This window comes from Primulina huaijiensis, chromosome 2 (genome assembly GCF_012295235.1).
Source record: "Primulina huaijiensis isolate GDHJ02 chromosome 2, ASM1229523v2, whole genome shotgun sequence".
Lineage (NCBI taxonomy): Eukaryota > Viridiplantae > Streptophyta > Magnoliopsida > Lamiales > Gesneriaceae > Primulina > Primulina huaijiensis.
Window position 1 is genome coordinate 31,738,348 of NC_133307.1, and position 24,745 is coordinate 31,763,092.

The 24,745-nt window shown below is 34.7% G+C and overlaps 3 protein-coding genes, 1 non-coding gene and 1 pseudogene across 6 annotated transcripts; all 5 read left to right on the top strand.

The window, feature by feature from the left end:
- The first annotated feature begins 4,199 nt into the window (after positions 1–4,199).
- On the top strand, positions 4,200–5,459 carry LOC140961916 (uncharacterized). Its single transcript, XM_073420704.1, has 2 exons — positions 4,200–4,617; positions 4,717–5,459. The coding sequence occupies exons 1-2, from the start codon at positions 4,372–4,374 to the stop codon at positions 5,227–5,229; spliced, it is 759 nt and encodes a 252-aa protein (XP_073276805.1). The 5' UTR covers positions 4,200–4,371; the 3' UTR covers positions 5,230–5,459.
- Positions 5,460–6,715: 1,256 nt separating this feature from the next.
- Positions 6,716–9,558, top strand: LOC140971719 (L-type lectin-domain containing receptor kinase VIII.1-like). The gene has a single exon (XM_073434142.1). It carries the CDS (start codon positions 7,241–7,243, stop codon positions 9,410–9,412), a length of 2,172 nt encoding a protein of 723 aa, XP_073290243.1. The 5' UTR covers positions 6,716–7,240; the 3' UTR covers positions 9,413–9,558.
- Positions 9,559–13,494: 3,936 nt separating this feature from the next.
- On the top strand, positions 13,495–17,821 carry LOC140971720 (importin subunit alpha-9-like). Of its 3 annotated transcripts, XM_073434143.1 has the most exons (11): positions 13,495–13,770; positions 14,099–14,321; positions 14,460–14,613; positions 14,753–14,855; positions 15,275–15,459; positions 15,709–15,788; positions 16,206–16,356; positions 16,693–16,774; positions 16,886–16,944; positions 17,033–17,338; positions 17,520–17,819. In XM_073434143.1, exons 1-11 carry the CDS (start codon positions 13,719–13,721, stop codon positions 17,682–17,684), a joined length of 1,560 nt encoding a protein of 519 aa, XP_073290244.1. In that variant the 5' UTR covers positions 13,495–13,718; the 3' UTR covers positions 17,685–17,819. The 3 variants fall into 3 exon arrangements, with proteins under 3 accessions (XP_073290244.1, XP_073290245.1, XP_073290246.1); XM_073434144.1 differs by lacking the exon at positions 13,495–13,770 and having other exon boundaries at positions 14,114–14,321; positions 14,468–14,613; positions 17,520–17,821; XM_073434145.1 differs by lacking the exon at positions 13,495–13,770 and having other exon boundaries at positions 14,183–14,321; positions 14,388–14,613; positions 17,520–17,820.
- A 427-nt stretch (positions 17,822–18,248) lies between these two features.
- Positions 18,249–18,351, top strand: LOC140971923 (U6 spliceosomal RNA). The gene has a single exon (XR_012174397.1). It is a non-coding gene; the product is annotated as a U6 spliceosomal RNA (small nuclear RNA).
- Positions 18,352–18,781: 430 nt separating this feature from the next.
- Positions 18,782–24,704, top strand: LOC140958483 (interactor of constitutive active ROPs 2, chloroplastic-like; annotated as a pseudogene).
- Positions 24,705–24,745: the final 41 nt, after the last annotated feature.

The following is a 24,745-nucleotide window of genomic DNA, read 5'->3' on the forward strand; positions in this document are numbered from 1 at the left end:
ATCTTATCTGCTCCATATCGAGACCAATCCGGTCAGGAAGTGTATGTTTACTTAATAAATTAAATGTTTAGTTACAAAATGATTGAAGATTAAAAAAAAATTTTTGATTTCAATCCGATCTCAACCCGATAATATTTCTTTCTAATTAGGTCAACAGTTCGGTAAAATCCGGTGCAATCCGTTTCATTTTGACTCGGTTTTGGATTGGGTCATACACTCAGTTTTACAAATCTGGAACCGATTTAATCATGTATACTATCGTATTAGTTTAGTTCCATTACTTTACAATTCGGAAAGGATTAAATTTGGTCTTGTCCGGTCTCGTGACAATGCACACTGCACAGGACTACTTATTTTATTAATTTATATTTAAAGTAAACAAATACGAATTAAATTTTATTTATTCAAGATGATAGTTTTTATTTAGATTCGTTTATAGAAATGCGTTATCGGTTTGTATTTTCAGTTATATATTAAATGAATTAACGTAAAAAGGAGCAACTAAATTTTATTTATTTATTTTTGAATAAAAGGAGCATTTGAAATTGAGTATATTATAATTTCCTCAGAAATATTTTTTTTATAAAGCAAGAGAGTTAAAAGTAAATTGCCTTTTATAAGTCATGCAATCAGAGAATAAAATGATTACATCATAATTAAAAGTTGGACCCTTTTCGTGTATTATAAATAAGCATGGGAATCTACAAAAGTAAAGACTACCTGTCAGCAAACGTAACATGATGTGTGTTTTGCAAATGTTCATTTTGGCATTATAAAGTAAAGAAAAAAAAATTCGACAAGAAAAAATATATATAATTCTAAAAGAAGATATATATGAACTCGAGCATACAATATAACCTTTAATATACAACTTTTTTTTATTTATATTAATTAATTATTAAAAAGTTAAAATTGTAATTTAACGATTCATTTCAAATTTAATAAATCGAACTACAAATATATTATTTTATTTTCTGACTCAAATATTTTAATATAAATTTTTTTATCTCGTTCATGATCCATTCAAAGTTTGCTCTTAGTAACAACAAGACATTTCCTAGTGTATCGTATATAAACATTTCTGTCTATGTGTATAATAGAGTGTGCGTGTGGAATTAATATAATTTTCGAAATTCCCAAGGAGGGTTCTGCAGCCATGCACCCGTGAATCTCTTCTCGTCTATCTCTCTGTCGAATTTGGGTCCCATTGTCTGTATGTATTCGATTTTATTATAATTTCTCCTGACATTTTCAGCAAAATTTTGAACGAATATATGCCTCACAGAAGCAAAATAAAATGGAAAGAATATCAATAGCTTTGATTTCTCTTTCAAAATTTAAAAATTAGATATCAGTTTAAAAAATTTTATGCGGTTCTAAGGGGGAAAAAACATATGTTTAAATGGAATCTTTAAAAAAAATTGTATATCTTATATAAGTTTGAGTTTCTTTCATGTCATCGAGATATTAAAATTCCTGCCTGCAGCCAGTTCGTGGAATTTAATTCCTACCTTGATATTTACCAAATAATTATCGTGCGGTGTATGAAAGTGATCCATTTCTGGTATGTGAAAATGGAATTACTAATTTCGGGCAAAGAATATTTTACATTTATGCTCAGCATGTAACTGCTTTTGGCTTCATGCACTTGGATTTTAATTTCTCGAATCCATAATATTAATATCTCCCTATATATATTTACATAAATTTCACTAAAAAATATCAATAAGAAAAATCAAAATTTGTAAAAAAGAAAAAAAAATGAAGTGGCTAATCATTTGCATGTGTGTATAAATCAAAACTATTAATGCACATATGTAATTAAAAAAAAAAAAAGCTTCCACAATATTCGTCTGTTTTAATCATGCTTCAAATACGCATGTATATATAAATTCAAGGTAAAAACTTGTGTGAGACGGTCTCACGAGATGCATTTTATGAGACATATATCTTATTTGGGTCATACATGAAAAAATATTACTTTTTATATCAAGAGTATTATTTTTTATTGTGAATATCTATAGGGTTAACTCGTCTCATATATAAAGATTCGTGAGACCGTCTCACAAGAGACCTACTCTAAATTCAATTAGTTAAAATCTTGGATATATCATTTCTGATTTATTATTAATTAATCACGATAAATTCTTATATCATAACTTAAATTTAACAGCTTATAATCAGGTATCATTAAGTGAGAACAATGAAATTCAATATTCTTTTACCATCTCATGTTTGACTCAAGTTATATCAATAATCATGGAAAAATAATTATTGGAATTCAAAGCTCTATATTCCCATATGTTCTTATGGAAAATAATAATTATTAAAAAATACTCTTTAACTACCAATCAACGAATTTGCGTTCCAATGTCGCATTTTCAACGTACCTATCATCTATATTGTACGAGTAAACAAATCCCTATGAACCACGAACTTCTAATTAAAAAATTTGAAATTTTTCTTCAAAAAAATTTAAACTTGAGCACGGAAAATTGCTAATAAAAAAAATCATAATTTTGGTGTATTTTTCATGTCAAAACACTATATTGAGGAATGGGGGCCAAGCTGTACGTAGCATGCACAAGTGGACTTGTAAAGTAGATAGATTGACATAGAAAAAAAAAACATTCGTAGAATTAATGATGTGGTCGTGATTTAATTGGTTTTATATATTCTTTTTGTGGAGAGAATGAAATTGCATGTAATAGAGACAGCAAGTTGAATTAATGCAGGTTAATTTAATTTATTTATGGTCCTCGCTAACGATTCCATTTTGTTGGGCTAAGTTAACCACACATTCTCATGTCTATTTATATAAACAAATAAAATAATAATCACAGGAGTATCCAATGCAAGTACTCTATCTCAAAAATTGAGGCGAATTATATATCATCACCTTTTTTTAATTTTTTTTTATAATTTTAAATATATATTTTTTTAATGAAAAAGAAAAAGAAAAAGAAAAGTAACTTGTTATGAGATTGACCTTGCTTGTAGATTTAAAAACTTTCTTATTTGGGTGAAACCATGTTCTACGCATGATGGGCATTTAAAGAACTTAAGTCAAAAAGAGCATCTGCGTCTATTTAAATTTTGTCGAATAAGGAGGAGGAGGAGGAGGAGGAGGAGGAGGAGCACAAAATTAAACAGTACCCTGTCAGAATTTTCGAACAATTTTTAGAGAAGAACTTGGAAACACCGAGACTCAAGAATGAACAACTGGAGCTTAGAGACATTAACGGATGGCTCAATTATGGGTTATTCAACACATAACAGTGAATTTGAACTCTGTTACCATGTTAAGATTGAGACTTGTACCTAACTCAACCTCAAAAGCTAGCTCAAGGAAGAAAATTGTCCAAGTCTATATATACAACTCTCAAGAACTCTATTCAACAATGTGAGACAAAATATATGTACATGCTCAGGTCTGTGATGCTAACATGGCTACGATCGTATCTCGGCCAGAGTTGTCCGCTGATCTTGTAAAATCCCCTAGCAGTTCACTCTATCCTACTTTGTATTTGATCGAGAGACATTTCTTGAGCCAAAGTAGAACTGCAAACGAGCCCATGTTTTTCTGGCGGGAAATTTACCTTCAGTCTTCAGCCGTCGTTTTTTTTGTGTTCAGTCCCTGGGTACTTTTTTAGTACCACATTTCCACATGAAATGTACCACAATTTGTATGACATAGTACCACAATTTTGTAGGTAGGGAGTGAATCCAAAGAAATGTTTTGATTGAAAATTTTCCACCAACTTCCCTTTTTTCTACACCATGTAAAATTAAGTGACCTACTGAAAAATAAAAAAGACAAAGTTGAAGGGGAACCCTAAGCAAGAATCATAACCAAATGCCCATCTCCAGTTCTGTCGCATCCCTTGTACTATACATAAATAAATAAACCTAAACAACATAAACTTTATCAAGATTTTAAATTTCATGTTACGCCACGAAGTGGATTCCCTCACCATATTTTATTAAAACTATAGATCCAACCATATCATATTTCATTTCATTTTAATTGATTACGAGGTATATATAGTCTTAGTAATTAAAGTTGATACATATATAGCATTCCTGTTAAATCACATCACTTGTAATTACTTGGAATAGTGGTCTGGCAATTTCATTGTCAGTCGAAAAGGTAGACAAATTAAAAACATATTTCGCGCACACTTGATGAATCTTTTTGTCTTTATGGATAAGCCTGTGGATTTAGCATGTGAAATACGTTAATAACACAGGCTTGTTTTCTCCACCACACCTTCCCTTTTCCAAGGACCACCTTCACATCTTAAAATATATTATCAACATATTTCGTACGCACCAATATAATATTCATTGTATGCTCAAGAATCCCTTTTCATGGCTTCTGAAAACTGTGTAATTTGCCTGGTAAGAGCCATGGACAAGCTCTGGTTTCACCAAATGATCCTATTTCCTAAACACTATTCTTTCCTTTTCCCTGAAATCCCCAAAACATGCACGCAGCCCCACACAAGATCACCTGATTATTTATCCAAAAACACCTCCCAGAGTACTTGTGTTATCACATGCCAAGAAACTTCACCTGTACCATCTGTAATAATATTGAATAATTCTGCTCAGCGGGTAAGTAATACAATATTTCTATATAAGAAACAAATTAAACACGCACTACAAGCATATTTTTGTGTACCCTTTTTTATTCTTTTGTTCGATAATCTGAAGGAAAAAGCCAGCATTCAAAGAAGGGTTGGCGATGAAGAAATTACACAGCAAACAAAAATGGCTCGAAAAGAATCAAGAAACACCAGGTACCTCGATTTATCGACGAAAATATTGCAGAAGACGATGAGTTGGAAGAGCTCGGGGGAGCTTGAGCTTGAAGAAGTGAAGGGTTTCATGGATTTGGGCTTCACTTTCAAGAAAGAAAACATGAACAGACGCATAATGAGCTTAATCCCTGGATTACAGAGAATCCAAGCGTACAAAAACGACTCTAGTAATTTGAAATTATTGATCAATGATTATGATTATGGCACTGAACAAGATGAAGAAGAAGTTGGCGATAAAAAAGGGGTGATGAGGCCGTATTTATCAGAGGCGTGGCTGATAAAAAGACCCGAATCTTCATCGTTGAATCTGAGGATTCCTAGGGTTTCAACTGCTGCGAATATGAAGAAACACTTGAAGTTTTGGGCTAGAATGGTGGCATCCGCGATTCACCCAGAATCTCGATAAGCTGGAGAATCTCCACTCGCTTTTCTTCTTCCAAAAACTCGAGTCGAGACCGGCTTGGTCTCACCCTGATACGAAAAAGAAAAACTCGAGTCAATTTCTTAATCGTCGTTTTACTTGTGTAAACGGGTAAATCTATATTTTTTTATCCAAAAATAATATGAAGATTGAAAAGGATGGGTGAGAAATTAAATTGTTTTGTTGTACAATATTATTAAAATATATATTTTTTTGCTCAGTTCGTAGTTCATCTAACATCACAACTTCAAATTTAAGATAAGGTATTGAGTTTGACTGTTAATTACAACAATCTACCTTCCTAACTAAAAAAATACATTAATTTTAGATAATTCTGTGTGTGTATAAGGATAATAATAACTAAAAATAAGCAATATTTAGGAATCTAATTAAATATTTTAATATTAATTCATAAATAATGTGAAAAATATTATATGTCCAAAGAGCGTCCAAATATTTCCTTTCTCTGAAGTTTTACGGATATGCCACTAAACGAGTCCAATTTATATACATGCCGTACGCCGACTGAGAAGGTGTCCGATTTTTAAAAAGGCCCAGAATTTAAATAAATATATTGAGCCCAATAGAGTGGGCTAGACTTCAAGTACGTCACATGGGCAACGTTCTTTGTAATAGAGGCCCACAAAGAACCCACCCTTTTTGCTTGGCACATTTAGCGAGCGTAGAAGTCGCGAATAAGCAATTGCATCATTTCAAATCGAAAATTCAATTTTTTAACTAAATATTTATTTTTAGAATACTGTTTTTAGCATTGTTCGATGTCATGAAGCGACGATAAATTTAAGATAATGTATAATGCATACTTTGTTCTTTTTTTTTGGGCAAAAAATCATGCATACCTTTTGTGTTAATATATATATATATATTGTATAGTCGTGTGATGCATCGTGAGACACTCTCGATGGTTTAGGTTTCTGCTAGACATGTCACATGTTGAAAATATAGCATGTTTAGAAGCTTCAAAATATCGATCTTCGCACTGATTATATAAAATTTTAGGATAACTGGAAAAATCAATATTCTTAACCAAATTTTGGTGGTTTCCACTGATACAAGGAGAGCTCACGAAATAATTTGATGTATGCTATATAACTAACAGAAGACTAGCCAAAATATAGTAGAAGACGATAATGCACAACTCAAGAAAATACACGAAATGACGATCCACATTTGAAATGGTGATAAATTAAATTTTCAACTTCTAATTAGTCTGTGTGTAGTGAAATATAATATAATTGTATTATTTGTGATTGAAACCATGATCCCTATCTTTCTTTATACCAATAAATTGTGATATTAAAAGAATGGTTGCAAGTTGATTTTCTTGCAAGTGACATAATAGCTGTTTGCTGTTGACTGTCACCCACATGCTATTCGCTTTGTTGCATACTTTTCTGTTTCTTCAATGAAAATGAGTTCTTTTTTTTTTTATTAAGGAGAAAATAATTGAAAGGTACTGCGGATAAAGGATGATGATAGGCTTAGATGTCCACTCCATTTTGTTCCTTCCAAATAACGGAATATGTTATTTCCCTTTCCAAAACATGATGAATTCTGCTGTACACTCCTTCCTCTGTTTGGAATTTTTCTCAGTTGGTATTGGGATTATGAAAGAGGGTATAAGCTCGCTCATTTCCCTAGACGTTGGTGTCCTAAAAGATTTTTCATTTTTTTCCGCGACAAGGCAAATGTAGGTAGCCTTGGGGGAATGGGATGAAAATATTACCGTTGGCATCAAACGTGTGGCATCCACGTGTCTTGTTCTATGCTTCTTTGGATACCCTTTCTCCCACCATTGTCCACAATCACTCGCTATTCCTTAGTTTATTTCCTTTTTACATTGTCGTTTTATTAAGTTTCCAAAAGATCTCCATCTTTATTACTTCCTTGATTCGAGATTCTTCTTCTTATTATCCTCTAATTCTATCTGGATCAAGCCAAGATTTTTTTTTGATGGGGTTCTGAAAGTCTAGCCATGTCGCTTCTTTCATGTGGCTTTTGTTCCATTGTTGCAAAGATTTTGCTTTTGTCTGTCTTTTTCGCCGGAAATTCCATCTCCGGTACTGAATTTGACTTCGGGACGCTGACTCTGACCAGCTTGAAGCTCCTCGGAGACGCGCATTTGAGCAATGGGAGCGTGAGGCTCACTCGAGATCTCACCGTCCCCAATTCCGGCGCAGGGAAAGTATTATACTCCAAGCCCGTCAAGTTCCGTGAACCGGGGACTCAGAACCCCGCGAGCTTTTCCTCTTTCTTTTCTTTCTCCATTACCAATCTGAACCCCTCCTCCATCGGCGGTGGCTTGGCTTTCGTAATTTCACCCGACGATCAGTTCATAGGGGACGCCGGCGGGTTTCTCGGTGTCATGGACCGGAAGAACACCCAGAACGGCGTCGTGGCTGTCGAATTCGACACCTTAATGGACATTCAATTCAAGGATATCAACGGGAATCATGTGGGACTGGATTTGAACTCTATGATTTCAACCCAAGTTTGTGATTTGGATATAATCGACGTCGATCTCAAGAGCGGAGATCTTGTCAACTCGTGGGTCGATTATTCCGGGTCAACCCGGATGATCAATGTGTACGTATCGTATTCCAACATGAAGCCGAAAGAACCGATCATATCCACCACTTTTGATCTAAACGAGTACATACTGAACGATTTCATGTTTGTCGGGTTTTCCGGGTCGACCCAGGGGAGCACGGAGATCCATAGCATTGAGTGGTGGAGTTTCAGTTCTTTTTTCGACGAGGATACTGGTTACAACTCGGTATTTCCGACTGTGAAATCGCCCCCACCTCCGGCTAATTTAATGAACCCAACGGCTGACACAGTCAAACCGCCGCCACCTTCATCGACGCCTCTGGAATCAGATGATAATGACACGGCAGCGATACAAGAAACGCAAAAAAATAGTGGGAAATGCCACAACCGGTTATGTAAGGATGGGCCGGGGGCGGTTGTCGGAGTTGTCACCGCCGGGGCATTCGTCCTGGTATTTTGTGCCGTAGCATTGATATGGGCTTATTCCAAGAAAATCAAGGGTGTAAAAACACCCGAGACATTGGCTTCGGATGTGATCAAAATGCCGAGGGAATTTAGCTACAAGGAGCTAAAAGTTGCTACGAAAGAATTCGATTCTCATAGAGTCATCGGACATGGTGCATTTGGAACGGTTTACAGAGGTGTATTGCCTGCTACGGGTGAAATTGTGGCGGTCAAGAGATGTAGCCACAGCGGACAGGGGAAGGCCGAGTTTTTATCAGAGTTGTCCATCATTGGTACACTCAGGCATAGAAATCTTGTTAGGCTTCAAGGTTGGTGCCACGAGAAGGGTGAAATTTTGTTGGTTTATGATTTGATGGCAAATGGGAGTCTGGACAAGGCATTGTTCGAGTCAAGAATGGTTTTACCTTGGCCTTATAGGAGTAAGATTTTACTCGGTGTCGCTTCGGCTTTGGCATATTTGCACCAAGAATGTGAAAATCAAGTGATTCATAGGGATATCAAGGCCAGCAACATTATGTTAGATGAAGGGTTCAATGCAAGATTAGGAGACTTTGGGTTAGCTAGACAGATTGAGCATGACAAGTCTCCGGATGCCACCGTGGCTGCAGGCACAATGGGATACTTGGCTCCTGAGTACTTGTTAACTGGCAGAGCAACCGAGAAAACCGACGTTTTTAGCTATGGAGCGGTTGTCCTAGAGGTGGCAAGTGGGCGGAGGCCCATTGAGAAAGAGGTTATAGGGGTAGGAAAAGTTGGGGTGAGTAGTAATTTGGTGGAATGGGTGTGGAGTTTGCACAGAGAAGGAAGGTTGATGGTGGCATCAGATCCGAGGCTCGGGAACGAGTACAATGAGGAGGAGATGAGACGAGTGCTAATGGTAGGGCTTGCATGTTCGCACCCCGACCCAATGGCTCGACCTACGATGAGGGTCGTGGTTCAAATGCTGGTGGGTGAAGCTGAGGTCCCAATTGTACCAAGAACTAAGCCAACTTTGAGTTTCAGCACATCCCACCTTTTGATGACGTTGCAAGATAGCGTGACTGATTTGAATGAGATGCTCACCCTTTCCACATCCTCATCTGAAAATAGTTTCACCTGTGGTGGTAGTAGTCACGGCCTAGAGTTGGTGTGAACGGTGATAACTCCGGTTGGCTAATTTCGCTTGTCTATTCGTTAACTTATATACATTGATTAAGTTAAACTTTGTATCTAACATTATTGACTTCATTTTTAGCCTAATGTACGTACTATGTTGTAAGATTTGAAGATTCAAGTGTCCATCTTTTCCAAATATTATGACACGAAAGGAGGAAAGGACTAAATGAAATAAATGGTGGTCAATTTCTTGCACAGGGTCCTTTGACTTTTTGTTTGTAGGTTGGTTGGTGGTTGCTTTCACTGATGAAAACACCATTTTTGACAAAAGCGAAAACAAAAGCTTTTGAGTTATTGTAAAGAGCCAGTGATATGATTGGAAGAAGAAAGGCCTACTAACTTCTTTTTGAAGTATTTTCTTGTGTAAATAATTTGTTTAAGGCGGTGTTGTTTGTCATTATCAAAATATGTGATTGCTATGTTTTGTTTCTACATAAGTGAATTTAGTAACAAATTTATATTAAAATCAATTCTTTATCACACATAAATTGATTTTCAATTTTTCATTTTTGTTTTCAAACATCATTAATCTCTAATTTTTCTTCATTTCTCTATGATTTATAAGTTAATCACTTATTTAAAAACAAAATTGTTGCAGATAATTTCTAAATATTATAAAAAGTTCTACTGATTTTTTTTAATCATATCATATGGTCATTTGAACTGTTTTTGTGCCTTAGCACATGTGACTCCTAATTTTTTTTTTCATTTCTCCATGATCTATAATTTAATTACTTATTTTAAACAAAATTGTTGCAAATAATATCTAAATATTATAAAAAGGTCTACTGATTTTTTTTTATCATATCTTATAGTCATTTGAACTATTTTTTGTGCCTTAGCACATGTATGTATGCTGTCTAGACTACTAATTTAAATATTGGATTGTCGATCTATAGTGTTTCAAAAAAATTGGTCGGATTATCCCTTCAATTATGTACATAATAAAACGTACCTAACATGATATTTAATGTACCTGTTATGCCCGGCTTTCATGACAAAACCATGCCAAATTCAATAAATTATATTGCACGAAAAATGGGCTGGCAGGGTCAAGACAGTTTTGTTCGTGCTGTTCGCATAGGTAATGTAACATAAGCGTTAAGTGGATAAATCATAGTCACATGTTCAATTATAATATATAGATGAATGTTCATGATTCATCTATCAGCACGCGTGTTATGTGTTATGTGGATGATAATATTATTTATATCAATAACATATAACAAGTGGCTGAAAACAAAATACTAGAATTGTGCCATTATTAAATTTAATATGATGGCGGTGTCTTCTAGTTTACTTGCTCACGGGTTTTGGAGAACTCAAGCCATCGCTACGAGACAGTCGACCCATGATAACATATATATATATATATGTTTACTTGCTCACGGGTTTTGGAGAACTCAAGCCATCGCTACGAGACAGTCGACCCATGATAACATATATATATATATATGTTTACTTGCTCACGGGTTTTGGAGAACTCAAGCCATCGCTACGAGACAGTCGACCCATGATAACATATATATATATATATGTTTACTTGCTCACGGGTTTTGGAGAACTCAAGCCATCGCTACGAGACAGTCGACCCATGATAACATATATATATATATATGTTTACTTGCTCACGGGTTTTGGAGAACTCAAGCCATCGCTACGAGACAGTCGACCCATGATAACATATATATATATATATGTTTACTTGCTCACGGGTTTTGGAGAACTCAAGCCATCGCTACGAGACAGTCGACCCATGATAACATATATATATATATATGTTTACTTGCTCACGGGTTTTGGAGAACTCAAGCCATCGCTACGAGACAGTCGACCCATGATAACATATATATATATATATGTTTACTTGCTCACGGGTTTTGGAGAACTCAAGCCATCGCTACGAGACAGTCGACCCATGATAACATATATATATATATATGTTTACTTGCTCACGGGTTTTGGAGAACTCANGTATTTAAATTTATTTTTGCTGGTTTGAGAATTAAAATCATAAACTTCAAATTCACATTTTATATGTTTATATAATATTTCATGTCATGATAAATTTTAAGTTTATTCAATAACGATTTCATTTAAAATTCATTCTATATTTTTATAAATAATGTTTAAATAAATAATATATATTTAAGATTTGATATATAATTTTATTGTTAATAATAAAAATATAATCAAATTTCATACATCTCAAATTCACATACCCAAACGCAGCCGGAAATTTCATACGTTCATAACTGAATTGCAATTATAAAATATATTATTGTTGTTCATATGAATAAAACAAGTAAACAATATTGTCTATACTTTTGTCCAGTGTTCTAAAAAGCTCGCTAGCTTGAAGCTCGACAAAAACGCCCCGCTTCGGAGAAAAACGGAAAAAAGCAGTTTGACCAAATTAAATGTAATTAAAGTGTTTAATTAAGCGTGCTTTATAAGCACAATTAATTACATGTGTTTACCTTTAAAATTTTTATTTTAAAATAATAAATTATGTTTATAATTTAGATGTATGTTTATTTTTAAATTTTAATTATGATTAAGCGTGTTTAACAATGATTTGACAAATATTTTAAAAAAAATTTTAATGTGGTCTAGTTGCAAAAATAAATAAAGATTGTAATTTTGAGATTTTTTTGTTTTTATAAATATGAGAATTAATGCATCAGACTTAAATTTATCATATTTATGTATTATTTTATCTATTTATTAGTTTGAGATAATTACAATTACACTAAAGATAAAAACGTTTTTTCACGCTTAAACTCGTGCTAATCTCGCATAAGCTTGAAAAGCTTGGAGCTCGACATCCGCGTTTCGGGACGCTTCACGCTTTTTAGAACCTTGCTTTTGTCTCCGTTTTTTTTAAATATCTGCTTTTCACTTTTTGAACCGAAAATTAGTTCATATTTTAAGAAACAATGTTATAAGGACACGCGCTAATTCTAATTAGAGTGGGTCTCATTTGAGACCATCTCACGGATCTTAATCTGTGAGACAGGTCAACCATACTTATATTCACAATAAAAAGTAATACTCTTAGCATAAAAAGTAATACATTTTAATGGATGACTCAAACAAAAGATACGTCTCACAAATACAACCCGTGAGACCGTCTCACACAAGTTTTTGTCTTCTAATTTTTTAGGTGACTTATTTCGAGCAATATATTTTATATGAGTAAGTCTCTCTCACGAATTTTTATCCGTGAGACGGTTCAACTCTACCGATATTCACAATAAAAAGTAATACTCTTAGCATACAAAATAATACTATTTCATGGATGACCCAAATAAGAGATTCGATCCACGAAATTGATTCGTGAGACCGTCTCAAAAAAGTTTTTGTGATTTTATATTTAAAATTTGATCTTGTTAAAGCAAGATTATGTTTTAGAATCAATATATTTATATAATTAATAAATAGTTGATGTCTATGTCTTCGGTTTCAGGTCAAGAATTTCAATGAGAATATAAAATCTAAATTTAATATATGAAAAAAATAAAATAAGGAAAACGGGTCAAGTCCTACAAGAAACCATTTCTGAAAAAATTTCCTAAAAGGAACCGGAAAAAACCGAATTAATTTGTATCCAAATTAACAGACTTTTTAAATAATATATGTTAATTAAAAATATATAAAAATGTAATATAATAAATTGAATTTTATTAAGAAATCGGTTAACTCAGGTTTTTTTTAAATATTTTGATAAATATAATTATTTTGTATTATTTAAACAAAAACTTAATAATACTGATACAAATATAGGAAGTTGGTGAAAAATCCCCAATCATAACATTTCTTTGGGTTCATTTCCTACCCACAAAATTGTGGTACTATGTCATACAAATTGTAGTACATTTTATGTGGAAATTTTGTACTAAAAAATTACCCAGTGACTGAACACAAAAAAACGACGACTGGGGACTGAAGTTAAATTTTCCGATACAAATAATAAGTAAATCATATGAATTAATTATTATTATTTTATTAAATATATATATAAATATAAAACGTCTGAAACGAGCTACACGCCTCCACCAGCCACCCACCGTAAACCGGATATGTACAGCGAATTTGTTTGTACTGTGCGCAGACAAGGATCCAACGAATCACCCAATTTTTGATACAAAAACAAAACCATAAAATCAAATCAATTGAAGCCCCCGCGAAATTTATTTCGACCAACCCTGTGTTCTCTCCTTGGGTAACGCAGAAAATTTCCCAAGTCATAGGCTGATAGTCGTGATTTGTGAATAGGAAAAATGGCAGAAGAAGCCTCCACGTCTCATAAAAGGGATCCTATCAAGGCATCAGGTGAAACCACTTCTTCTTTTCTCCGGCAGCATGTGTGTGCTTTGTGTTACTGCTTAAGAAACCACTTCAAAAATACGAGAAACAGGCTGGAAATGCTTAGTATATGTGATATTATGCTGTGAAGATGTATTCGCTTGTGCTTTCAATCATATTCAGTGGATTGGAGATAGTTTTTATGTGTTTTCTTTTTCTTACGTTTTTCTTATGGAATTAACCCCAAAGTTCGCAAGTATACGACGCACGGCGCGCCTTAGTTTGGTCAGTTTATTTTTTTCATCGCGTATTACTTTGTTTAGTTATATGTTTTTGTATCTGTTGGTTGTTATAGTGGGGAGTGTCGCGGCACAGAAGAGACGGGAGCAAGCGATTATGGTGGGAAAGGAGAGAAGAGAAGCATTGATGCGTGCAAAGCGTTTATGCAGAATCGGAGTTAGTATTGGTGATAATGATGTTCCTATTTATGACAACATGATGATGGATGGAGAACCATCACTTCTGGAGGCTCAGACCCTAAAAGCTGTAGAAGATTTGAAGCATGCTGTTACATATCAGTAAGTCAAGTTAATTGTATTTGGCTATAGAATGTGTCTAAATTCATTGTTACTGCTCTGGAATAGTGTCAAAAGTGACAGATAGATTTGTCACAAAAAACAAAGAATCGTGCTTTATATAGTGTCACTCCCTGTTAGCGGAAAAGGAGTCATGCAGAAAAGAGTTCATGCACTTCGTGAGTTGCGAAGACTGTTGTCAAGATCTGAATTTCCTCCGGTCCAAGCTTCTCTTGAAGCTGGAGCTATGCCTATTCTTGTTCAGTGTCTTTCATTTGGCTCACCTGATGAACAGGTTCAATGAGTGTATTCATATTGGCCAATTCTTTTTGCTATGAAGGATACTGCTTGCTTCTTCTTCTTCTTGCCTGATGTTTAACGGAATCCAACCCAATTTCTTTCTAATTTTGTGTCATGGGACGACAATATCTTAGTTGCTCGAAGCAGCTTGGTGTCTGACAAATATAGCGGCAGGAAAGCCAGAAGAAACAAAAGCCCTGTTTCCTGCATTACCATTACTTGTTGCCCACTTGGGAGGTTAGTGGTTCGTGGATGTTTATATTGTTCGTAGGCATATTTTCTTTTAGTTCTTTTTTGAGTGGTGCTCTATAAATTGTTTTATAGAACTTTACAGGACCACTATTAACGATTTACTGCCTGAAACAGTCTCAGTTTTTGTGGATAGTCATTTTCTCTGGATCATTATGATCCGTGATATTACCGATCCAAGAAAAGGAGAGAAGAAACTGGAATAACATTACTTGACCTCATCTTTCATCACCATCGCATACATCTTGTGGTCTTTAGAAATATAATTTTTTTTGCTTTATCAGCCCATAAAAGGAAATTGTGGTATCTGGTGTACTTAAACTAAAATTTTCGAAAATAACTCGATTACTGTGGGAAATTGTGGTAAGTCACATAAAACTGAAGTATTTGAAATTTTATTTTCGCAGAAAAGAGTGCACTGGCTGTTGCAGAGCAATGTGCTTGGACATTGGGAAATGTTGCGGGGGAAGGAGAGGAGCTGAGAAACGTATTGCTTTCACAAGGAGCTTTACCGCCTCTCTCGAGAATGATGCTGTCAAACAAGGGATCAACTGTGAGAACGGCTGCATGGGCGTTATCTAATTTAATCAAGGTGGTGAATGTGTGTAATGATCAAAGGGGATATTAAAGCATTTGCTTCTTATACTCATGATTTGTTAGTGTTCAGTTGATTCCTTCTTCCTAGAATTTATGCCACATATTTGTGTTTATTTTTCTCTGGATGCACTGATTTGTTTGAGCATCTTATAGGCCGCTAATAATTCTTGAAGCATATAAATTGCACAATAGTAAATTTTGTCAATCAGTCATTCTTTCTGGGATGTGGTATCTATGGATGCAGGGACCTGATTCTAAAGCTGCCACGGAGACGATAAGAATTGATGGGGTGCTTGACTCAATTCTTCGGCACTTGAAGAAGGCGTAAGTAATTTCTCAGTATTTAAAATACTCTTAATCAGTGTATAGAGCTATATATGAAAATGTCCTGGAGCCTTAATTTGAGTAAAGGTAAGTAGGTTTGTAAAATTGATGTTGCATAATCTCTGAGTAGCTTACTTCGAGCAGAAAGGTAAATGATTAAAAATGTTGGATTAGAATTGTAGTTGATACTTTAATGCACTATGGAGAAGCAAATATCGTACACATTTCTGATTTTATAATTTTATAAATCTTGGTAGGATGTGATCTTCTGCTGGTTAAATCTTTATATGTGGACGATACTTAAATAACACAATTTCTTTCTGTTGGTGTCCATATGTTGAGTAGTGAGTCACGTGCATTCTCCTCTCACTCATGTAATTGTCTCAATTTTGTGACTCCAACTTGATTTTTTATCAGCGACGAAGAACTGGTGACTGAAGTGGCATGGGTTGTCGTGTATCTCACTGCCCTCTCTGATGTTGCGACCAATATTTTAGCAAAGAGCAATCTTCTACAAATTCTTGTGGATAGACTGGCATCATCAAATAGTTTGCAACTTCTTATCCCAGTAACAAGCATTATGAATTGATCATTATAGTTTTATAAGACTTATTAAAGAATATCCTTGATAACCAAGTCAAAGGAGTTTTTATCTGCTAAATATTGCACGATTGGCGCTAAGTCAACTCCTGTTAGTCGTTTGGTTTTCATTTCTCAGGAGTTTCTAGCGGATATTAGAGTCGAATGTAGTATAACTTTTATGCGTTAGCGAAATGCTATCATATTTTCCACCATTCAATGTATCCTAAAAAGTGGTAGTATATTTGTACATTAAGGCTTGTCTAATGCAATGAATTGCGTTGTTTTTGTCACTGTCATCTTGTCATGATTTCTGTCTGTGTAGGTTCTGCGGAGTTTAGGAAATCTAGTGGCTGCTGATTCCTGTTTAACCAATAATATCCTTTTTGCTGACCATCAGACCACAGGTTAAAGTTAATTCTTGTCTGCATGTATTTTTACAATGCCATTTGTTGTGATCCATATGACCTAACAACATTCGGCATCAGTTTGTTAATTTTTCGATGTTTTGCATGCAGTAAATGCGATCCAAGCATTGGTTAAATGTTTGAGAAGCGAACACCAAGTCCTGAAAAAGGCATGATATTTGAAGTATTTTACTTGTTAGATTTCTCTTATTCCATCACATTGTTTTAACTTTTCGTTTTATTCTCCATAAATTGTAGGAATCTGCTTGGGCGCTTTCTAATATAGCTGCTGGCTCTGTCGAGCATAAGAAATTAATACATTCGAGCGAAGCCGTTCCTTCGTTGATTCATCTTCTGTCAACTGCACCATTTGACATGAGAAAGGAAGCGGCATATGTTCTAGGCAACCTTTGTGTTGCCCCTGCGGAAGGATCAGAAAGGCCTTCACTGATTCTTGAGCATTTAGTTTCTCTTGTCAGAAGAGGAATCCTCCCTGGTTTCGTCAACTTAGTAAGATCTGCAGATATCGAAGCTGCAAGAGTCGGCCTTCAATTCATGGAACTGGTAAGCAAATCTTTCATTAAATAAGAAAAAGGTTTGCTAGTAACCTGGTCGTTACATCCCAGAACAGAAAAATGTTAACAATCTATCTTGGAATTATATGTTTTCCCTGATCGATGCTAATGGTCACCTCTCCCCGCTGCTGGACTCTTCGTCAATAATTTTAGTGGCTTCATTCTCACAGGTCCTAAGAGGAATGCCGAATGGTGAAGGACCGAAGCTTGTTGAAGCAGAAGATGGTATTGATGCCATGGAAAGGTACCAGTTTCACGAGAACGAAGACGTAAGAAACATGGCCAACGAGTTAGTTGACAAGTACTTCGGTGAGGACTACGGGCTCGATGATTAATAAACGCTTTTTCTGAACAATTTCATAGCTTTTTACCTTTTTTTTTAGATTGTTGTAGTATTATTATATACGTGAGTTGTATATGTTGGGCTACTGATAATGATTTGTAATGTTTTAAATTTAAATGGTTTTTATATTTTGAAACTTAAATTTTCATTATTTATAATTTTAGAGTATTGGTCATACTTGTATACACGTGTATTTTGAACATTTTTATCGTCAAAGGTAAGCATAACTAAAAATAATATTATATATTTAATCAAAGGCTTTACTGACAAAACACCCCAAAAAAATCTATTTATCGAGAAAGGTAAAGAATTTTGAAAAAATAAATTAAATTAATGTACAGAAGGTGGAAAATATATGGAGTTTTTTTTTTGTAGGCGAGTCGTTTAATAATAAATAAATGCACCATTGGACTGAAGTAATGGATCCAAATTGTTGGGCCTCAACGTGGTCCGGATTCCGTGGCCCCGAATTTAAGAAGAGGTCGCCCATTTCCCACATTTATAAAACAATTAGCTTACTATGTCTTTATGTGCTGTTTGCTCCATCTCTCGGTTCGTCCCTTCGGGGACATCCGATAAAATTGGAACGATACAGAGAAGATTAGCATGGCCCCTGCGCAAGGATGACACGCATAAATCGAGATATGTTCAAATTTTTTTTTTCCTCAATTTTCCCCGAAAAAATCTGCCCTAATTTCTGTATCGATTGTTTCTTTCTTCAAGCTGTCGTCTGCAAACTTTAATATTTTGCTTCAGTGTGTGTTACTACCATTAAAATTCCTGAGATGAAAAGATTTTTTTCATGGTGTTATTGCAAGTAACGATTATTGTTCTAAACAATAGCATTTGTGGGCATTTTTTTTCTCTCTTGTTGCTTGATCCTCTGCTGCTGTTTATCTATCTCGTGGATCCACGAAATCTTCCGCACTTGAGTGTTTCCTGAAAATTAGTACATTTTGTATGAACTATCAACTTTTTTTTAAACATTAGATGTAGTTTGAGAAACTATGCAGAAGATAGATAAATAAGTTTGATAATCGATTCTTAATAATATTACAAAAATATCTGACTCAATCAGTAGTTTTGGGGATGAAGGTATGTAAAGTGAGTGACATTGGTCCTTTATGATTTCTTCTTTCTGATAATTATATTCCCCTCTATTCTTGCTTGTGTTTCTCTTTACACTTAAATGCAGGATTTGTAATTTGTATTGCGGAAAGCATATTTCTTTTTTCTTCTAGCTGTGTATTATCTGTATCTTTATGGTTGGGTGTAACATAAATAGAATTGTTTTGGTATGCCAATCAATCTAAATATTGCAGTTACGGTCCTCAGTCACCTACTACTGCAGCTTTCTTATCTGAAAGAGTTTCCTTCATTTGCTTCTTATTGGCAACTGGTTTGTGAAAAACAGAGGCCAGTTGTACATCTTTGCTTCCCAAAAACCTTTCAGTTCTCCAACCTCCTCGCACACAACATACATAGCTTTCTGAATGATCTTTACTCCCACGCATTTGAAACTTGGTTTACCCAACTGTGTGGTCTGAATCTTGGTTTACCCAACTGTGTGGTCTGGCGGCAAAATGGTTCGAACCAAGTCTAGTTTAAAGTGATGAAATGGTGTTCCAAACATAACTTAAATTGAATATATCTGGAAAAAAAGATTATATTATTTAAAAATTCGATTTAGAAATGTGTTAGTGAGGGTTTTTTATTTTATTTTTTTTTAAATATACGGGCCAGTTGTGTATGTTGTTTTCCATCGCATGATCAACAATATTGGGTTGTCATTAGGCTGTTGTGTACTGTGTTCACCACTGATAATTTGAGCTACAATAATTGTCATCAGCTTAATGTGTTTGCGTTTATTACAAGTTAAGCAAACATTTAATGTTTCTGTGCTACTGTTTGTACCGATTCAAATTTTGAAAAACTGTTTAATTTCACAGTAAAGATATTGTTGTTTTATCCTCAAATTACCATCCATTTATATTATTATTATATTATTAAGTTTGTGCTTATTAGAATAACTAATTTTTTGGTGTCCTGATCTGTTTTAATAATTATATATTAATAAAGTGTTAAACTTTAATACAAGTCATATTTAAACTTAGGGACAAGGTCTTTATTTTCTAATCATCAAGTTATAAGTTCAATTTCTATTTTATCTTTTTTTTCCTTTCTTTTTTTATTTTTTAAATTAATATATCAAAATTACTGTATAATATCGTACTATTTTGATCCTAATTTAAATATAAACCACACAATGCGTGTGTCGGTTTACTGATAACAATAATGTTATAATATACGTTTATATTACCAAACATGTTTTTTATTTATTTATTAGGAGAATATGTATTGAGTTTTGGTTCTTTGAATGTGTCCGCTTCGGCCCATTAGACTTTCTAGTTACTTGGTTGCATTGGCCCACCATATCTCTATATTTTAGACAAAATCCTAACAACCTAACCTCGAACCGGACTGGGATTTGAATAATTTGATTCTTAAAAATTAAAAAAAAATAGCCTCTAGTAAGGTGTTAAATAATTCATAGTTTATTTACAAAATTCTTTAACTTGAATCAAATTAAGAATTATTTCGAGCTAAATTCAACTTAAATTAATTTATTAACAGATAACAAATTTTAATGCGTGCAGTTTGTTGGAAGACTAGCTTTTATATATTTACATTATCGGTAGATAAATCTGAAACTGCAAAAATAACTATTAACTTGTTGAATTTGTATTTATTTCAATAGAAACACGTATATGAAATTTAGATAGATCGTATAAATATACACTAAATATTCATGTGGAACTCGTATTTTTACTTTTTAAAAAAATTCCACCTTTGCAGTGTATCTCTATCTATATAGAATGTGAGCCCACTAGACGGAGCAAATTCGCGTGGTCGGTGTGACCTTATTTATTTATTTATTTATTTATTTTGTTATCATTTATTGTTTATAATCCTAAAATTCTGTCCTTTTTCTTTCCATTTAATCTTTTGTTTTTCATTTTTTTAACAAGAATTTTTTAAAATAGTTTTGTTTTTGTTGGAAATATAAATGTACAAGCACACAATACATGTCTCGATTTTTATAACCCAAATTTTTTCTTTTTTTCTTTTCATTTAACTTTTTTGTGTTTTGTTTTTGTGTTGTTTTTTCATTTTAAACATGTATTTTTTTAAATCATTTTTTGGTCACAAAAAATGAATTGTACAAGCATGTAACGTGTGTACTAGAGCACTACTTAATATAATATTGACATGATAATTTGTAATTTTATGGGGTATTTTGTTTTTCCTTTTCCTTTTCTAAATAAGATCCCTTAATCCATAGAGAAAGTTGGGGAAATTGTCATTCTCATAAATTTTTTTTTCTAAAAAAAAAGTATAACTAAGACTCGTTTTGAATAAACAAATTAAGAGTTCCATGTTGATCTCTTTCTTTAGAGTAATTATATTAGAAGAAATCAAAAAATTTAATTCTATAATTATCTCTCTTAACCTACTAAAAACCTTCTCAATTCACTCTATATTTTACATAAAAAAATCTAATGAATTTTTTTCTTTTTAAATTAAAAATAATCTTATATTAATTATTTAATATTATTTAATCAAAGTAAAAATAATAATAACATATCTTACGTGTATATCTTTTAATAGTACAGAGAATTAACTTACATTACTAATAAATAAAGACTTCTTTTTGCAATTGGTCAGCTTCCGTCCGTGCCCCTCTGCAGCATTTGGTCTTCGTATCGTACCAGACGCACACAGTGTCCTGCTTTTTTCTTCACAGTGGATGCAAAACAGATGCTGTAGGAAAAGCATTGCAAGAACCCAACCTTTTTCGCGGCAATCTTGGGCACTGGTTTCTTCTTCTTCTCTTCATCTCCACGCACACCGGACTCGCAATTCTCCACCATCCTGCTTGGTAAGTTTGCAGCAACCACCAAAGAGTTAGTTTCATTTCTTTTTCCTTTTTAAAAGGAATTAATTATTTGTTTTTCTGATCCAAATCCGTGTCAGTTCCTAAAGGACTTGATTTTCCGAGGCTCCAACATGGCAGTGTGCGTGCGTGCGTGCGTGTGTGTGTGCGATTTCTGCGAGCCTCATGTTGTCTACTGGGTGTTTACGGGAGTATTTTGTAATTATTATGGCTTGCGTAGATCTAATTGTTCAGAAGGAAAATGAGTTGGTGGTAATTGTTATTTTTCATATATTTTGTAACATGTCATTGTGATATGATGGGGATCAGTATTTTCAGTTGGTATAATGATACTGTCTGGATATGAGTATTGTAATTTAAGTAATTTTTAATACAGTGTAATCCCAGGAGTAAAAATGAAGGGAGAGCTTGGAAGGAAAGAGTATATTGCACAATAATATCCATTTCTCCTTCGAAAGCTACTAGCTTTGCTCTTTTTTCAAATGTTTCTCAAAAATCACCTTCCTTGTATTGTGGGTTTGGTTGGTGGAAGTCGAAGTTGTTTCCGTGGTGTTGCTTTGAAGGAATTTTTTTGTATGATTTAAAGATTATACTTTGGGTTCCTCCGTTGAAGCTTCCTCTGTGTGTTTCAAAGTTTAGAAAAGAACTTAAGTCTCAATGTGCCTAAAAATCCGTCTCATTCCACATCTCGAGCAGCCCGAAAACTTAAAACTTCCGGACCAGATTTTCCAAATACAGCGGGCAAAACAAATAAAGATAAAAGTTCTAAACTTGCGGATCCACGTCCCGGCCCTGAGGTATTCACGTGTGAGAGCCTTTTAGACATGTGTAATTTCAAAATTGATATTCGACTGAAATAAGATGTCTCTGAATTATTGGCTCAAGTAAATTGTAGTGCTGTATAGCTCCTTTTCATACATGATGGCTAAAGTGCATGTGTTTATTCATTATTAAATTATGTGTTGTTTCTTAAGTTTCCTAACACAATTTTTCATTGTAAAACCTGCTTGGTAGAGGTACCAGGTTTCAATTGGACTTGCATTTGTTTCATATTCATGTAATTTGGTGTCAATTCATGCTTTTCGCACACAAATGCTGTGACTTGGTTAACCGGAGCTTCTTTGCCAGAACTTGGCTAATTGGTTTGCCACTGCTGACAGCTCAAACTTCATTCAATGAACGTAGTCTGGATCGATTTAACACATTTTTCACCCAATATTACAGAAGAAAAGATCAAGCAGAGAGTCTGAATTAGAATCTCAACATTCCCCAGCTTCAAGATAATCTGAAGAAGGCTAAGGACCAGTTGAGCTCATCCGAGTCATGGAAGATAAAGGCTCAACATGAAGCTGAAGAAGCGAAGAGACAACTCACTGCCTTGTCTTCTGAACTCGAGGAGACCCAAATGCAACTGAACGAGCTTTCTGATTCTGAGGAAGCTCGAGTCCAAGAGCTACGCAAGATCTCTCAGGATCGGGATAGAGTGTGGCAATCTGAACTAGAGGCTGTACAGAAGCAGCACTTGATGGACTCCGCTGCCTTGGCTTCTGCTATGAATGAGATACATAGGCTCAAAATTCAGCTGGACAGGGTTTCAGAGTCGGAAGCTTCTCAAGCAAGGCATGCAGAATCAGCTCATGCTGAGATTCAAAGCCTGAGATTCGAACTCACAGAAACCCTTGATTTGGTTGAGAAGTTGAAAAACCAGTTAAATGACAGCAGAGAATCAGAAGCTCTAGCACTGGAAGACGTTAGGCAGGTACAAATGCAATTGGATGTTATGAAATCTACCGAGGAAACGCTGCAATCAGAGCATGTTAATACCATGGAATCGTATAAAGCTTTGCTATTGGAGTTGGAGCAGTCGAAGGATAGAGAGAATTCTTTGGAGGGACCTGTGAGCAACCTCCAGGCTGATCTAAGCAACGGATGCAAAATCTCCACAGACTCATTAGATGACATCAAAATCACTTTGGGTAGCAGGGAAGATGATGAAACAGAATTGCTCAAGGCCGAACTCATCCATACGAAACATGAAGCCAGCAAATTAAGAGCTGCCCTAGGGGCCGCTGACAACAGGTACCGAGATGAATATGTTCAAAGCACACTGCAGATAAGGCACTCTTATGAACTCGTGGAGCGTTCTGAATCAGACTCGTGTAAAAGAGAAGCTGAATTGGAGGAAAAACTAAAAGCATCCTTGGCTGAAGTTGAAGAATTGAGGGGAAAGCTTATTCAAAATGAAAATGAATTGCACGGTGCTTCGTGTGAGAACAAGGGACTAAATATATAGACGGAAGAAACCGAACTTGAAATCGAGCTCAAGAACTCAGAATCGATTATACAAAATCTAACATCAAGCTTAATGAATAAAGAAACACGGATGCAGAACCTCACAGAAGAAAATGAAATGCTGAAATCTGAAATCCTGAAGAGGGAAAAGGAGAAAAACAAAGCAAACGACGAAGCTCTTGCTTCAGCCGAATCTGCTAGAGCTGCGGAACTAGAGGTCCTGACGAGACTTGGCTATTTGACGGAAGAAGCGGAAAAAAGTCGTAGAAAAGCAGCACGTGTCACCGAGCAGCTTGATGCAGCGCAAGCCACTAACTCAGAGATGGAAGCTGACTTAAGAAGATTGAAGGTGCAGAGTCAGACCAATGGAGAAAGGCTGCTGAAGTAGCTGCTGCAATGCTCTCGAATGGAGACAAGTATAAATATATCGAACGAACTGGGCCTCTAGATTACAAAATGATGGGTGGGAAGTGGGGTTCTCTATGCTCCGAAGATACGGATGACGAATCGCCAAAAGAAGAAAAATGGTAACATGCTGAAGAAGATTGGTGTGCTGTTGAAGAAAGGCCAGAAATAGATATTACAACTTTGGGGTTTCGTTTCCTTTGCATGAAGTTCTAGTATTCAGTTTTTGTAATTGGCTGCTAAATTACCTCGTCATTGTTATATTTATTGGAGAAAGTTCAGTTCAGATACAATATCAGAACTTTTATTTATGCATGTATCAAAACGTGTTCGATGGTACGAAGATGTTGATGTTCATTACATGTCAGCGATATAACTTCATCTCATGATCATACGAGAGA

Coding starts and splice junctions, on each gene's coding strand:
- LOC140971720 (XM_073434143.1), top strand. CDS start 13,719: ATGGCAGAAGAAGCCTCCACGTCTCATAAAAGGGATCCTATCAAGGCA. Junction 14,614..14,752: donor TTGGCTCACCTGATGAACAG/GTTCAATGAGTG, acceptor ACAATATCTTAG/TTGCTCGAAGCAGCTTGGTG. Junction 15,789..16,205: donor CTTCGGCACTTGAAGAAGGC/GTAAGTAATTTC, acceptor ATTTTTTATCAG/CGACGAAGAACTGGTGACTG.
- LOC140961916 (XM_073420704.1), top strand. CDS start 4,372: ATGGCTTCTGAAAACTGTGTAATTTGCCTGGTAAGAGCCATGGACAAG. Junction 4,618..4,716: donor TGAATAATTCTGCTCAGCGG/GTAAGTAATACA, acceptor GATAATCTGAAG/GAAAAAGCCAGCATTCAAAG.
- LOC140971719 (XM_073434142.1), top strand. CDS start 7,241: ATGTCGCTTCTTTCATGTGGCTTTTGTTCCATTGTTGCAAAGATTTTG.